The sequence below is a fragment of the Electrophorus electricus genome, chromosome 7 (assembly GCF_041902795.1).
Source record: "Electrophorus electricus isolate QZ-2024a chromosome 7, ASM4190279v1, whole genome shotgun sequence".
Classification (NCBI taxonomy): domain Eukaryota; kingdom Metazoa; phylum Chordata; class Actinopteri; order Gymnotiformes; family Gymnotidae; genus Electrophorus; species Electrophorus electricus.
The window spans coordinates 7,212,945-7,230,349 of record NC_137503.1 but is presented as its reverse complement, the minus strand read 5'-3'; the positions used below and the strand labels follow the sequence as shown (position 1 = coordinate 7,230,349).

Below are 17,405 nucleotides of genomic sequence, written 5' to 3'. Positions count from 1 at the left end.
AGAGGCCTCTGACAAACATGACAAGCAAATCAGCCTCCTCTCTCACACAAATCACCTGTGTACACCAGCTTTGTTGTGACAGACTGGGTTAGTGGCCAAAATCCTGATGAAGACTACTCACTGTTCGTAAGTTAAACTGCTCAGTTTAGAGGAAGCGCATACCTGATTTTAAGACAAAGATCAGCTAATGGTCGCCGACCTTGTCTATCACTCTGTAGAATAAAAACTCTATAAAGCTATATAAAGCTCTGCAGAAATTCTTAATCAGAAGGTCACATGATTGCAGAACAAACATATATAATACCTGTAAATAGAAGTTCTAAAGGTAGTCATAATAGAAATTATAGTGATGATGAATGTCAGCAAGACAAAGAGAGTGAGTGTGAAGAGGAGGTCACTAAAGGCTAGCAACAGAGTGTTTGTGTGCAGTATAGAAAGTGCTTATGACACAGCATAATTTATTTAGGCATAAATATATTTCCCACAATAACCTAATTATTAATTATCTCATACAGAGCAGTTTTTTTCTATCCTCGCTTAATGTTTCAAGACTTCACTACACTGAAAGCAGCAGTGTAAGATTTTATAACTATAAACTCAAAAGGCCATAATTACACTGTTCACTAGGAATATAAGGCACTATACTAAAATGGCTCCTTTGCAACAATGCAGGATTTGATTAATGAGAAGAGACACACCCTATCAATTTAATGCTACACTTCATGATGCACATTTCACATCTATCAACTACTTACACCCTGTTCACCATAACAAAATATGCTGCTACTGATATATTGGGAAATGACTCCTATCCACTTGATTATACCACAAAATATTTTAAATGTTGCCTGTCATGAAAACCAGCTAAATCGGTGAGGACTCATGGCCTTATTTAAAAGTACAAGCCTAGACTGAAGCAGCAATGTTAGCCTTGATGTTTGACATAGAAAAGGAGATGAAATGGTCTTGAGTAGTAGGCTATAAAAGCTATAAATAAAATCTAAGTAGCAGAAAAGACCTAATAGGCCTAATATTTCTACTACAGATGCTAATAGCCGCTTAATGTCGGTGCTATAATTGTGTTCAGGCCATTTACTTGGCTGTGTCTGTGAGAATGTGTGCAGAGATAGAGAAAGAGTGAGACACCCTCAGGTATCTACAGGCCACAAAGATAACATCTCCAGCTGCCTCAAAACTATGCATGCTACCAAAACCAACATTTTTTTTGGTGTATGCACTTTGTTGTTGCTTTCACATGGTCATCTAAAACCTTCAGTTTATTACAGGTAGGATTGCAATGGATCACTCTGGGTGCAGTAATATGATCTCAGACACCCAAATGGCACTGAGCACTGTAGCTTTCTTCTATAGTGTTCAGAGCTGGTGCAAAGCTTTATTCTGTCAGCTGAAAGCCTCATTCTGCTGTCCAGAAGGCTGCAAGGCTGCTGGGAGTTCTCAGTAACTGCAATCCTCTGGGAATGAGGTCTCTACTCTAACCAGTGAGAGAGAAGGTTGAGGGGTAATTAAAGACAAATATTAAAAGTTGCTTCATTGGTCAGGGGTGAAATTTCAGTGAAACGGAACCAGAGTGAGGGCCACCTTTTCCTGCCCAGGGCTTCCTTTGCCTCTCTGTCTAATGCAAACACAAGAATTTTAATTCAGACATTGGGGAAGGGCCACTAACTATTAAAGTATTAAATAGAAGTAACCTACTTACAGTGATTACTGAGATAAATATTTATCTGATTTTAGTAAATTAATCTCTGGGAGTTACAGTATCAGAGTATATTCTCTTATTCAGTACATAATGTATTTGAATAAAGGTTATTTCTCTAGAAACTACATCAAACTCAAAAGCAATACCACTGTAAAAATAATATCATAACAGCCATTTTGCCTACTCCAGGAGTTTAAAACAGCTGTTGGTGCAAATCATATCACAAAAAACCTGAATAATAAAAGAAGTGTTATTGCATGGTGTTTATATAATTTATGGTGATTATGCTTGCCTCTCAGGAGCGATAACTGCTATCTCATAAAAAAAGCATCTGAAAACCAGTGCAGCCAGCAGGTCTTGAAAATGCAAATCCAGCTCTAAATATGAATGATGGAGGCATTCAAAAGGTTATCACACGTTTCTGCCCTGCTTGAAAAGTAAGGTAAGGTTAAAAATGAGTAATACAGCTGGAACACTGAACAATTATTTTAATTTGAGGGAAATAGCACCTCACCTTAAAGACATAGCATGACATCTATAAAACATACAAGGCACCATGCAGTACTGAGCAAACCTTTCAGCACAGTGTGTTCCAAATATGTACCAAATTGTGTAATGTGTTATGCAGGCATGGCAAAGCACTTAATCTGGCTAACAGTGGTGGCTCAACAATAGAGAAAAATAGGGATAGAAATACTAGGTCATAGTAAGGTTTTTTCACAGTACTTCACTTATCTCAGGCAGAAAGGAGATTGACCAAGAGCTCGCCTCTCCATATGTTAAAACTAGGTCACTCTTGTCTCAGTCAAGGATCTCTGACATACTTTGAAATGCATGAATATGTGCACACTGAATGCATACATTGTCTGGGAATGTCCACTGGTGGAGGGTGAAGTGTCACTCGAACTTGTGGAGTGAACTGGCATCTGCTCCCTGAGACTGGATTGTGAACACAGTGCCCCACGGTGAAAGGGCAGCACCTTGCCTGATGGCTCTTGGCAAAATAGCCCATGCCTGACATGGATTTCTTAGCTCTGAATGGTGTATAGCAGATAAAATTAATTTTTACACAAAGCTAAACTTTTATTCTAGTAGTTTTATGTGCAGGTATATTATTCAGATATATTATTCCACCCTTCATGATTGCTGAAAACTTTTTGTTTGGACAGTTTATATATGCTTATATTAACCACTATCACATTATACCATTCCTCAGTCACACCTCTTCAGTTATATATAGTATAATTTACTATTCTTGAAGGTATAAATTCATTCATGCTTGTAAAGCCCAAGGGAAAGTTACTGTAAAATACTGCTGCATTACTGTGCTTAAGCCTCATTGTTTTTCATAAAGAACCATATTTAACCTGCCTGTTAAAGGGGACGCAAAAATAAATGGATTCATGGATTCAAGTTCCACTTTGAACCTTTTTTGAAGAACCAAACAATTGTCCTATGTAGCAAGACAGAACAACAATTGAAGAATACCTCAAGTGTAAGTTTGTCATACCATGAATACGAACAGTTGAGTGGTATCTGGGGAAATGAGATGATAACTATTCTCCTGTTCTCTCTCACCCTTTCGCCACAGACACTGCAGATCTATGAGAGAGTGAGCCTTGTTGCTAGGATACCAAACATGGCTCTTTAAAGAAACCAATGAGGAAAGACTATAGACCAAAAAATAAATAAATAAAGGGCGAGAGACTGAGAGCAAAAGAGATTTCCCCAACTACACTAATGGCTTTTCAGTTGTTTTGAAAATGGAGCTGATCAATGAAAACAATTACACATATAACCGTGCATCTTTTTTCCCAAAAGCCTTCAACCACTTCTGCAAATCTACAAACAAGTGAACAACGACAAAACAAATGATACAATAAAATAAGATTCACAATAAAGACATTTAGGATCCACAGATGATGATGAATTCCAGTTCCAAATTCACATATTGTATCCTATATAATCAGACTTCTGTCGCTGGCATCAGACTAATGTAAAAGAAGTTGAAACAGTTATTGTTAACTTATTATTTGTTTGTTATTATTTATTATAAAGCTAATATTTGAAAAAACATTAAAATCGGATCCCTAAATTGTCTGTGCACTACATTACGGACAGTCACCCAGAAAGTATTCTGTACACACATATAAATTATTCCAGTGTAATTACATTTATAAACCTTTATTCTGTAAAGTTTTTAAATGATACCACCCACCCCAATTAATTTGGAGATTTGTATGGCTGTGAAGCTTTAATAATATAACAATATTATTCAAAGGATCAACTGCAATTTGTTGTACAGTTTATTGGCCTGTGGCACAGTGGTTGTTCATCAAGATTTGTTGGTCTGTTTGCAATCTTTGCATTGTCTTAGTATTTGCATGCCTAGTATATTGTTTATAATGTGGACTGTTCGTGTTTTTTTGATTGGTTACAAAACCTGTCATTTCCTACTCTATTTATCAAGAAAAAAAGCTCAGTATGTGAAATTCTTAAGTTCCTTTCCATGACAGGTTGCACCAGCAGACACAATCACCTGAGATGATAACGGCTACTGCGGCAAGTTGAGCTCCCTGGCACAAAGAGGTTCGTTTAAAATGTTTGTGATAGGATTGAGGCATCATTAGTGAGCGGAGCTCACACATTTAGATTACCTCATGATGCCAAGAAAAAGCAGGTATGCCCCCCTACTACCACAAACACCCTTGATGTCTCCATCAGACAGACAGTCAGTAGATGTATGGCTCTGGAAGGCACTCACATTTCCACAGAGACTGGAAATTCAACACCAGCTTGTTAGTAAAATCTCTCGACTCAGGGCAGCCATTTAAAAGTGCAATTTTACTTAATGTTATCTCTTCATGGTACAGTGAGGAATTTTATCTGATGAGCTCACCAAAGTGCAGTCCTCAGTAATCATATCCTTATACCCACTTACTACAAAATTAGCAGCCAACAGAGTGAATTTGTGTTCTCAGTACAAACAAATGTCTCTTGTGAGTATGTCTTAGTGAATGTAAATGGCATTATATTCTGTTGTATCACAAAAGAAGGTGAAGTCTCTATTATCAACTCTGCACAGATATTAACCCATATGAATCTACATGATAAAAGACATTTCTGACTACAAATGGGAATGGGAGCAAAAATATACATACAGCTATATTCAGTTGTGAGTTACAGGTAATGAACCATAGGTATTTCATTATAACACCATAACCTACCACAAAGATAAAGCTTCATCATTTGTATGATGACTGGAAACAACATTAATATTAAAGCACTTGTCATTGTTTTTATCTTTCTGTTATAAGAGCATCAAGATGTGACACAGCTCTTCTATCCCTCTGAGATAGAGTCATAAGTGTGTGTTCATAGCCACTGCTATTCTCATTTTCAGATAAGATGCTGACCTACTTAGTTTTAAGAAAATGCAGATGCCACAATTACTAGAACACTCTGTGGAGCAGAACTAGCACTACAGATGGTATCTCTGCCTACACACCACAAGTGGTCTGATGAGTCCTCTTCAGAAAGAAGATAAACTTGTCAGTTTTCAAAAAGCTGTTTGATTTTGATGCCTTAAGGTAAGCATAAACTAAAGTCATGAGCTTGGTCTACCTCCAAGTGTTAAAGGACTTGACATGCAGACACATTAAATAATTACCCTCTCAAAATTTAAACCAAAAGATTGTGTTCTTCTATAAATGTTATTACCTCTTCAGACAGTCTGGTCTGTCCATTGGATTATATTTGCATCCTTAAAAGTGATCAGTGAGAGCTAGTGTCTAGGTCTAGGGTGATTCTAAGTGTCAGACTTCTGGAGAATCATAGTTTCTCAGATCTCAGTGGTCTAATAATCAAGTCTTGAATCAGGTGTATTTGTGCAGGGAAATCACCAAACTCTTCCATGTCATTTTCTAGGACTGCACTTAGAAAACCCCTAATTTAAAGCAAATGCAAAAATCACGGTTAAACCTCAATGAATGTTACTCATTGACATGCCTGCTACTGTTATTTTATATTATACTACTATGTCATTTACTATCTACGAACCAATATAATTTCCACTACTATAGCCCATGAAAAGGGGCTTATTACTCTCAGGTTTGTCAGATATGCAGAATGAAAGGCCATATTTGGTATCACCTCTGTTATAGTGAGTTCCAAGGTTTATATTCCATATAGTCATCTTTCACTAAGAGATAATCCAACATTGTACATACTACTATAACTTATCTGAACAAATTATTTGGACAGCAGATACAAAAGTAACAAATTCTAAATAGTAAAACCTTTTTTCTAGACTCAGGGGAACGCCTACTAGGAATATAAAATGAAACTGTGTCATACCACTAAACTGGCCTTGTAATACTTGATTACAGCAAATGCATCCGATAGATCACACATTTCTTGGAGATGTGTGATTGTTTTGGTAGAATGTTGTAATGACATATTAATATAGTCCAAAGTATTATACTGAACCTACAGTATTATTTGGGCAACAGTAGACGTACTGTGATGCAGCAATTTGCATTCATCTATCTGATAGTAAGATGGTGGAAAATAAAATGTCTTCAGTTTCACAGTCTTTATTTTATAATGTATCTTTCATGTTATCAGGCAAAAAAACCCAAACAAAACCAAAAATCTAAAACACAGATGACCTATTATCTGAATATGCATGTGTACAGTAGAACAAAATATTTGAATTGTGGAATTTATGGAATTACCCAGATTTCTGCATTAATTAATCATTAATAAAAAAACCCACCATCAAATTCAACAAAACTAAACAAACAAACAAACAAACAAACAAACAAACAATCAAAAACATAATTGAAATGATCACAGTCCAGGCTGGAAAAATATGTGATCCCTTGTACTTAGTAACTGGTAGAACTTTCTTTGCAGAAACAGCTTCCAACAGGCATCTCCTGTAGATGTACACTTACACAGCAGTAAAGATGAATGTTATTCCATTCATCTTTATAATATTAGAATATCGTTCCAATGATATTTCTTGGATTCGTTGCACTCTTTAGGTCATGTCACAGCATTTTAACTGAGTTGAGGTCTGACTAGGTCATTCTCTAGATTAATGTTTTGTGTTTATGATTTCTTTAGTGTTGTTGCATCAACCAATTCATTTTAAGTCACAGGTGATGGACAACTGCCCTGACATCCCCCTGTAAAACTTTATGTAATTTGGAATTTATTGTTACATCTATGAGAGCAAGTGGCCCAAGGCCCTGAGGCAGTAAAGCAGACCATATTTCAGATCCTTCTTTTGATCAGGACATGGCTCACATGTGTTCTCTAGCCTGGAATGTTCAAATGATGCATACACTATTGACAAGAAGAAGTACAATGTTTGTATATTATTATATTAAGCAGATTGTATTTGTATATTGTGACTTATGTTAATCATATACTAGAATATTTAAGACTCTTAGAAGATTTTTAAAAGACTAACGTCTGATAAACTCTGTAAAGACAATGTGTCACTGAGTTTTTAGTCACAGACTATTATTTTACAAAGACAGAGATTTTGCAGGGTCACTATTTGCAAGACTGCAACTAGATTCCTTCTGAGATTTCTCATCATACCCTTGTTGGAAATGTACAAGAAGAAAAACTGCTGAACAATGAAACATAAGCAGTTTTTGCCTACAGCTGCCCTGGTGTGTGTAGTGGTTTGTTCTGAAAAAGCAGCCAAGGCTGAGACCTCCCTGGAGTCTCCTCCATGTCTTATGTCTTGTCTACACACCAGAGATGCTCCTGTACCCACTTTTCTGTGTCCTGTTTCATGCTGTAGAGAGAGCTCACCTAATGGTTTTTGACAACATCACTATTTGCATGACCAAAGACTAAAAACTCATGATAACATTAAATACCGTTGATGTTATCAAAACATCCAGACAAGAAAAACAGACTTAAGACAGTTATCCTGACCACCTTACACCAGATAACAGGATGGTGCCACAACTCTAGCAAAAGTCTCATGATTTTATTCTGACATTGGAAATTTGTTTGCGACAGTGAAATCACTTGAAAAGTTGTTTGGTGTAAGGCCAGCAATAATTGAAGATCAGTCCACATTTTCATAAATAATTTATGAATAATAAATAATTTATGAATAAGTGTTTGCAAACATTTTTGCAACTGTAGGTAAATGTATTATCTCATCCCGACAGCCATGTGAGTCCTGCAATACATTGTAGTGAGCAGGTCTTTTAAAGTAAAATACACTCTAATTAAGACATACTTAAGACATGATTCGTTTTCACACCAAAATAACTGCCTAAAAAGACTGCTTTGACAAAGAATCTAGACAGGCATGGCTGAAATGCTCCTTGTCCGATTTTATAAAAACAGGTGGAATAATTTGCCTATGTACAAAAGGGGAGATTACTGTTTTGGATGATGGGGGAGGGAAGTAACACACAAAACTGATGCAGAAAGCATTATATAAGCTTAAGGAACTTCATCTAGACATTTATCTCTGCCAACTTGCTTTATTTTAAATCAACAGACTTAAAGGCAAATACCCGTAATTAGGTTTCCAGAGTGAGGCCTAAAGCACAAATTACCTGATGCAACTTTTAGCAGTTTTAACTCAGTCATTAGGGTGTATGTATCATAACACTGCTAAACCAGCGTCATTCGATTGCAATAATTTACAGGTATTACAAAATTGCTATATAAAGCACCATTACTGCAATCCATTATTACTAATACCAAGAGCATATGTGCCTTGCTGACATATGATGGTAACATGCCACTATTAGGACTATAGTAGGTGTATATGTTCCCCTGGTGGAAACTGAAAACATAACCTATTATTTTCTAACGTGATCATTAGATGTGTGATCACACTGATGCCTATCTGAGACGCTGACAATGGAGCATGCCTATAAGTAATATATGCCTAGAATTCACTATTTATAAAAATTTGTATTTAAGTATTTCTGCATGTATAAATGACAAATTTCACTTCAATAAATATGACCAAATAATCTACAGAATCAAGTGGTATAAGCTATTGTGTAATTCTAACAATTTTCTATGAATACTTAGCATTAATTGTAAAATCTAAAATGCAGCAAATATGTAATAATAAAATTGAAATTAAAACAAACAAAAAAGTGTACATTTAGGTTGAGTAATTTGATTTGATTTTAATTCTGAAGCTGTTTAGTTGGGCAGCGTGATAGTGTCCGGCTTGTACTGTTTTTGGTGTTTGGGTGCAATTAGCAGGAACATGTCATCACCATGTGTCATTTGGTACTAATACTACATACATGCTGTCTTCCCTGAACCTATCAGCCATGCTTTCGATGCACTAAAAACAGTACAAACTTAATCTAATTGTGCCTCATTAAAATTTATTTGAAGTTACATGATTGATCAGCAGTGATCACTTTAATATCTCATGTATTGAGGTAAAGTTTACAGTCCAAAAATGGTGAACACTGCCCATTTCTGTTTGTGTACTGGAGTGCAGTGGGTTAACATTGATCTTTCTTTTGAGCTGGTGTATACATAAATAAAAAACAAAATTGAGTAGAACATCATCAGTACTGTTCAGCTTCTACCATTGCATTTTTTTCAACAGCACTGTAAAGAAGACTTAAACAAGTGTTGCTCACCAAATAATTAGGTTGCATCACTCATTACAAATTCCATGACTGCTTTGTATGAAAAGGCATCTGTATGATCCAGCTGGACACTTTCCAGTGCTTAGGTGTGCAATGCTGACACAGATTGTTCACAAAATCATACAGAGACCATCATTCTTGGAGCTTGCTTTTATTTTCTCAGTTGCCTTTTTCTTTAAGAATGAGGTTGTTATATGACAGGAAGGGTTGCGATGGACTGTGCAGGTTTCCAATCCAAGAGGACATGATTCACAGTGATTTAATTGGAATAATGTATGAATTGAGTCATGCTTCCAGTCGGCAGCGCTAACTCCCTGCTCCACCAGCCTCGACAGAGATCAATGCACCTAACCTCAATTCAAGAAAACATCCTTTAATGGATCCCCTGGGGACCCGGGCTGAGCCTCTTCCCTCTGTTTATTTATTTATTTTAATTTGTCTCACTATAGTGCATACTTTTTAATTACCCACCAGAGGATAGAAAAGCCTGTGTCAGAATGCATTTTTTTATCCTGTCACACTCAACAAATACCATTTCATCACCTTAAGTCAATGTGTGACATATGTGGGTTTACTGTCCCCTGTGATAAGTTAAAACTGACAGAGGAGATGGTGAGAGCAAAAACAGGAAATTGTCTCTCTTGTAGTTTAGGAAAAGAAAGTTGGTAGGTATCAGCGTAGTCTGAGACTACTGGGTGGAATTAATGAGGTGTTGTAACGATCACACAAAATAATATAGATTTATTAGAATAAATGGCATTGTTTTAATCCCTCTGAGACAAAGGAGAGAGGTGAGGCAGAAAATTGCTAAAACAGGTTACCCTTGCATATTTTCTCTCACCATTCCTTTCAATATGGAAATTATGGAAATGAAAACTATTGAATCTATCTCACTTGAAGTTTTTCCCTGTACAGTCAGATTAAACTCTCAGAATGACAAGTTATTTTCCTTATGTACTAGAAAAAAGGAAAAACTGGTTTTGCCCATTTTAATGAAACCTAATTAGAGTCCCTGTATACAAAATGGACATGCTGAAAGTTTATTACATTTAGTATATTTTCAAATAGGTTAGCGGTATATGTATGGTGCACACTGCCTCAGGGCCTGTTTGGTATATCCACTGACAACTGTTTTGCCCTGACAACACACAGGTAATTAAAAGTCAAAGACAGTAATTGGCAGGGACATGTGTCAAGACTTTAGTTTTCCTCTTCCTGGTTTACTGACTGTAAAGGTGAGGTTTTAACCCAAGCAGCAGCACACCATATCCTCACAGAAAGCATCAATTATTCAACTGGGAAAAGTATTATTTTTCTCAGTCTAGTTTTATTATCACATTGAATTTCTTTCATACTGATAGTATAATGAGTGCCTTAGTGCTGGCAATCACATTCCTTTTTCACTCTCTTGCCTTTTCTGTCTGTCTACGGGTTTCTACTGCTTTGTGCTGCACAATATGAAAGGATTTATAAAACATTTCTGATTCCTCAAACAGCACATTAATATATCATATCCAGAAACTGCACAATGAAACAATGTGGTGGACCATTTGATTTTCTGTAGTCCCACAGTTTGGAATTTAAAAAAAGTGGTTCAGGTTGAATTTTACTAATAATTGAACATAAAGTAATAGTCTACCACTCCATGTGCCACACAAATTAGGTACTGTAAGGCAGCGTAACATGAGCACAAATGCAGAGTGCATATGCTTCCAGACAGCACAAAATTCCATGCTTGTAATTGCAACTCTGAGTCACCACAGACTGCCTGCTTCGCCCCCATAATACACACCTCCACAAGGCCAGCAGCACATCACACTCCTCACCTGTCTACACATATCAAGGATAGGCCACAAGATCAAATGTCTGAGCTCTTGCCACCCTACATTCTCCCCTTATTAGTAGCCTACAAGGGGAGTGAGACCATTTCACTACCTTAGAGGCAGCACTGCACTCTTCATCAATGTTAAACCCAGCCATTAAACTACCCACTGAAGAGCTGGATACATCTGATGGAACTACCAGATGCATACGACAAAGGATATACAACCCGTCCTTAATGAACAATTTTAAATGTTCTATACTCATACATGTGCTGTTGTTCCTGGATTATTATTTTTATTTCAAATGAGCTTGAGGGTACTTATTGTGTGAGATGTGTGAGATGATGCAGTTTGGTCCTAGGGGGTATTTTACTCTACCACTTCAGACAAGAGCTTGTGATTGGAGTTAATCTCATGTCTTCATTCCGCTCCTCATTTGTATTGCAGGCTTGGTTTGGAGCAGGAGAAATTACCATTTGGAGGTATAAATTATATTGTCAGGCAGCTGGCTCGGAGTGATTCGACAGGTCATCTCGCCCTAGAGTGAGTAGAGGAGAGAAACAGATTAGCCTCTTATTATAGGAAAGCATTCTAGGAGAGTCAGATCATGGGCCAAGGGCCTTCATTATTCTCTTATTATGTCAATATCATTACCTAAATCTTCACAATCTTCAACAAAAAAATGAAGGTTTGTAAACACTTGTTTATATATACTAAGTGCAGAGATTTTCAGTAATCCGCATCTTGCCTTTGTGTTATCGCATTTTATTAGGTATCATTATATGTCGTTTGTAGGGATAAACCAACTGAGTGAAGAACTGAGCATCAACGATGACTTCAAAGTGTCTCGATACTTGAATCGTGAGCTGAATGAATCATATGATGCAGTAAATTAGCATTTCAGTCAATGGTGTTTACCCAGCACTGTTTCAGAGAACACAGAGGATTTCCCATAGTGACTGTGTTACGAATGTTGCATAACCCCAGACACTTCACTATGACAGCAGGATCCACCATAATACTCATGCTTAATGCATATCATCTAAGAGCAAAAACGTATATTTAAAGGATTTAAAAAATGTTAATTAGACAAATTCTCCTGATCATAAGCCCTACATTTTTAATGATGATTGCCATGTAAACAAGGCTTGTATAAATTTGCCTAAACTGACTTGCTGTCACTTGTATTTCCCATGGTCTGATATATTAATAGTATTATTCATTAATTCTGAATGGAATCCTCACTCTCTTTTCATAGTGCTCTATCAAGTCGTTGCCCTATTAAAACACATTAACCACCAATTAGGCACTACTTAAACAAGACCAGTGGTGGGGGCCAGTATAAGGAGCAAATTAGTACTTTCTTTTGGTTGGGTTGCCTTAGAGATTATTGGAAATATGTTCAAATATCACTGGAAATATAGTGGGCTTGTGAATACTTAGCTACTAGTGAATAACTGATCAGAATAACAACGTTTGGCCAGTTTTCTTACAGCAAAATTAGAGGTGACATGTGAGTCAGGATAAACATCAGTTTCGCTTTCTATCACAGAATGCCTTGCAGGAGTCACTCTAACTCCATTTAGTATTTAGTTATGTACCTAAAGTCAGTCGACAACTCTTATAATTATATATAGCAACTAAATCACACCACAACTTGCACTAATATTCTTTTACTAATGTGTTTAGTGGTAATTTAATTATGTAAACTTAGGAAATGCAATAGTAAAACAAAGGAAACTTGTGTTTAAACAGGTCCAGTTTAAATATATACTAAATGACGATCATGCTGTGTATTTGATATAACTATAAAAAGCAAAGCAAACTAACAATACCCCTTACTCAAAACCCGAAGAATCACTCTAAATTAAACCAATATTTTTTTTAAAAGGATGTTATGATTGCAGATAAGGCCTTGACATTCTTAAGAACAAATTTCAATCACGGCTAATTGACAGTGAGAACCTGATCATTATCACTTCTCCATCTTGAAAGAAGATTAAATTTGCAGCATTTCCATCTTGTAAACAGAGATTATAATTCAGATGGTTTGATTAGTAATTCAGTAAAGCTAATATCCATCTGTAAGAACTTTTTAACCACTCATGCATAATCATTTCACAAACCCTGTGCAAGCTCACACAGTTCAGTGCTAAAATCATTTACAAGGTAAAAGCATTCCAAACCTCAGTGTGGAGTAAAGCTTCCTCACAAGCAAAGAATGAAATTTGGTGCTAAAACGTGAGCTAATCAGGCATTAATGCATTTAAATGTCAAGTGAAAAATAGCTCTACCTTAAAATGTGTTCATTTTCCAATAACAGGAACAGGTCTCATTATATTACCCGTGCAAATGTCAAGCCCTGTGATGTCAAGGCAGTGTCGCTGGGAACGATGGGAGGAAGGACAGGATTCAGCTGAAAGTGTGGCGCGGTAAAGATGCTGCAGGCTTTGTGATAGTGGTGTGCTTCTGGGGCCTCACTCCTTTGTTAGTCACATTTATGTGATTTCAGTGGTTACAGAAGTGGATGGTTCAACTCTCGAAAAATAACGATTCAGGTCAAGAAAGGCCATTTCACTAGCAGCAGCTCTGGTGCTGTCTCTGTTTATTCAAGCCAATATGTATTCTGTAGAAAGTGTAGGCAGGCTGCTGTTTTACCAAGATTAGAGGAATAAAACTAAAGTGTTTTGTTGTGGAGGCTTTAGGTATGTTAAATGGCATTCCATACACAAAAAAGGTGAATCGCAATGACTACAAAAAGATGGCAAATGATGTGCATGATGTGCATATGTGCATGAAAGCAATGAAATTCTCTTGACATGGGAGCATTGTGACTAATTTGGAAATCCATTCCAAATCCTAAGGAACCATAAGGAAAACCAGGAAGATCAACTTATATCAGATGCCTTTGGCTTAATAAAGATGGTGCAACAAAATTCTAAGTTTTAATATCTGCCGTTCACTCACAAACCATACACCCACCATTGAAAAATGAAAGACAGAATCCACCTTCATAGAAGAATGGAATTCAGTGTGTGTGTTTCTGATCTTGAGCTTCTTTTTTATATTCAAGTAAATGCTGATATTACTATAATGCTGATAAAAGCGGATACTCTCAGTTTTGACCGATTTCATATACATCATCACTATCGGTAATGTAGTCACCTATAGCAGATCTTTAGTTTGGATCTTCACAAATTCCACACCTTCTAAAGAAAAGTATGGGATAATGGCTTCCGTCATTAATCGCCTTCGATGGCACTCTTCCTCGAGGACCTGACAGGTCAAATGCATTACTTTTCAGAAAGAGGAGACAGTCTGCTCATACATTGTTTTGGATATGCCTTTACTCTGATGTGGTGACATTAATATTTCCTGCAGAGAGTGTTTCCCCAGCAAAGTAAATACCAAATGTCTGTCTGAAAGAGATGACCTTGGGAAATATCTGTGATGATGGGATGATATATTCTGGATGTGTATGGGAGTATTTTAGCTTGCTATCACCTGCTCCAAACCAAGATTAAATGGAACAAAATGATAACAGGATTGAACTGACTACCGATCAATGGCTGACACGCTACTACTAAGTCTTTCCTGAAATTCTCTTCATGATGCAGTAAATACATGTTTTCTATTTTGCAGAAGAAAAGAACATTGCTTAAAATAGCTTGCAACATTTTCTGTAGCCTGATGAAATTTTTCAGAGAAAAATGTTAATAGCCCCCTTTCTCATCTGTCATGAAGATGGATCTTATTGTTTTACTACTTTAAGCCTTTATCTTTCATTAAAGTGTGACATTTATTTCAGTGTTTTCCTGCACACTCATGCCCTGAGTCAACAGTGGGAAAATAAAACCATTGAAATGAATGACTTTCCAATCAACAGAGAGCCATACTGGCAAAGAGGGTTGTAGTCATTTTCAGAATTCCCTGAAGACATTCCTGAAATAAATTGCCAAGAATGATTTCACTGATGGAGTGTATGAGGCATTGCCCTAAAGGCATAACAGAATAATACTGGTGGAAAAAAATTAAATATCATTAAGATTATATTATCTCAGGATTAAAAAACTCAATATTGTATTTTACTCAGATCATTTACAAGCAAAATGCTTTAAATTCTGTCAATTTCTCCAATGACATAAAAATAATCAGGATTTGGTGTTTCTACAAATCAAAATTAATCATTTGAAAACTGATCAGCACCATTTCATGTTCATACTTCTATTCCCATCCCCAAAAGCTTGTATCTTTCCATTTTTCTTTGTTGTCTTCTGTTGCAGTGAAAACACGACTCAGGAGTGCTTGTCTAATCTTGTCATGACTCCCTCCTGGAAAGCTCTGGAGTGAGGCCTCTGTTTCCAGACTCACAATGCTTCAGTTACTGGCTTGCATGGGAGTTTAGCCTCCTTGGGAAAAGGATAGAGTGAGGCAAAGAAGGGGAGGGAAAAGCCAAAACCCAACACATGTAAGACCCACAGAGGAAAAGGTGGTGGTAGGAGGAGAAGTAGGGAGCTGGACACGCTATCCATTAGTGATGCTACTGTGGTACCACACGTGTTGTCCTGGAAATATTTGCACATGGCTTGACAGGAAGTCTGTAACTAAAAAGACAATAAATGACAGACAGGCTTAAGAGGCAGGCAAAAAAGAGCCCGCTGATTTCAGGGCCACTTTTGCAGTCACCGTGACAGCTCCATTAGTGTAAATGACAGAGTGTGATACTCCCAGAAACAACTATACCTGTGGAGGGGAAATAACCTCAGCAGAAATGATGGAGGAGAGCACTGTGCTGTTGTACTGTTGTACTGAGCAATAATCTGTACTGGGGAAGTCTGGCACATGCTATGTTAAATGTAAGATGTTGTATATTGAACAACTACAACAAATATATTTTACACACACACACACACACACACACACACACACACACAAACATTATATTTATTATTGTATTAGATATCTTGGTTTGTAACTCAGTACATTTATGTTAATGGATGACATCTCTAATTTAATGGATGACACCTGAAATGGCTTAGGGATACACATCCCCTTTGTGTTGGTGTCTTTCGGAAGTTTTCTTTGTGCAACACTGCGTTTTGGAAAACTGGAAGCTTGGAGCCACTGTGTCAGTGAAAATGTTTGATGAAAGATGTCATGAATAAACTTTGAGTGAGTTTGTGGTGTGCTACAACTTGACAATTTGAAAAACTGCATTCAATATTTTCGTTGGGAGTTGCAAAGGGTGAACTTGGTGAGAAGAATTATGAATGACACTTGACAGCACAAGGGCCAAACATTTTTGCTCAGTTGTCATAACTACAATTTTATGCACAGCTAGTTTCCACTGACTGATGGTGCTTGACTGAGGTTGCGTGTAAGTGTATATTATATGTAATATGACAGGCACTGAGGGGGATAACCATAGAACCATTAGAACACGTTGAGAGTATCAAGAGAACAACTCAGCTGGTTTTAAACACAAATTCATTTCAGATAGAAGAGCAAGTGACTTTTGTGTTTTCTCTGCCCCAAACAAATTGACCTCAAATTTATGTGCAAATCTCTCAAAGGTGAAACAGACACAAATAAATATCTTTCCTATTAAAAATAAAAATAAGTCTCCCCAAAGTTTAGATTCCCTAAAGCCTCAAACATGTTTTATAGCCCAAAGAAACATGGCAATGTTAAAATCACACATTTACCAGCAGAGCATTCCAGTTTTGGGCCGTTGTAGATTGTTTTTGTATTCGGTCTTGCTTGTGGTGATTTTTTTGAAGAACAAGATAGCTCTCTTTTTGCAAGTGTAGGATACTGGGGATACAGGGGATTTGTTCAGGTTTCATCATGCTTAAATACATCTCTAAGGAAACATAATGTAGCTTACTTTTTTAGTCTCTATTTACAGATTCACTCTTGCAAGGTCATGTGGGGCCAGTGAACTGCAGCTAAACAAGGGAAGTCATGAACCCTTGCCTTCAGGCCCAATCCCAGATTGGTTGCCATTGTTTAGAGAAAAACAAAAACAAAACTGTTTTATTTTCCACTCATACTTTGTATTTGGCTCAGCTGCACAGATTTACACCAGGGGAATCAAGGTGTTTAAAAAAGCAAATGTAACAAATATTTTTCAGACATATCACAGTGCTTGAAATAAAACACTGTGCTTGAAGTATGAAAGAGCCATCAGGGCTCACTGCA

General features: G+C 36.9%; 1 protein-coding gene across 5 annotated transcripts in view; it reads right to left on the bottom strand.

The window, feature by feature from the left end:
• Window positions 1-17,405, bottom strand: part of negr1 (neuronal growth regulator 1) — a 134,166-nt gene that overhangs the window by 19,722 nt on the left and 97,039 nt on the right. The window contains exon 7 of one of the 5 annotated variants that reach the window (XM_081717105.1): window positions 11,678-11,742. The exons of 3 other annotated variants lie outside the window; for them this stretch is intronic. In XM_081717105.1, coding sequence (XP_081573231.1) covers window positions 11,702-11,742 — 41 coding nt within the window. In that variant the 3' untranslated portion in view covers window positions 11,678-11,701. Of the gene's footprint in view, window positions 1-1,847; window positions 11,743-17,405 lie in introns of those variants that run through there. One more of the 5 variants, XM_081717104.1, reaches the window with a different exon arrangement.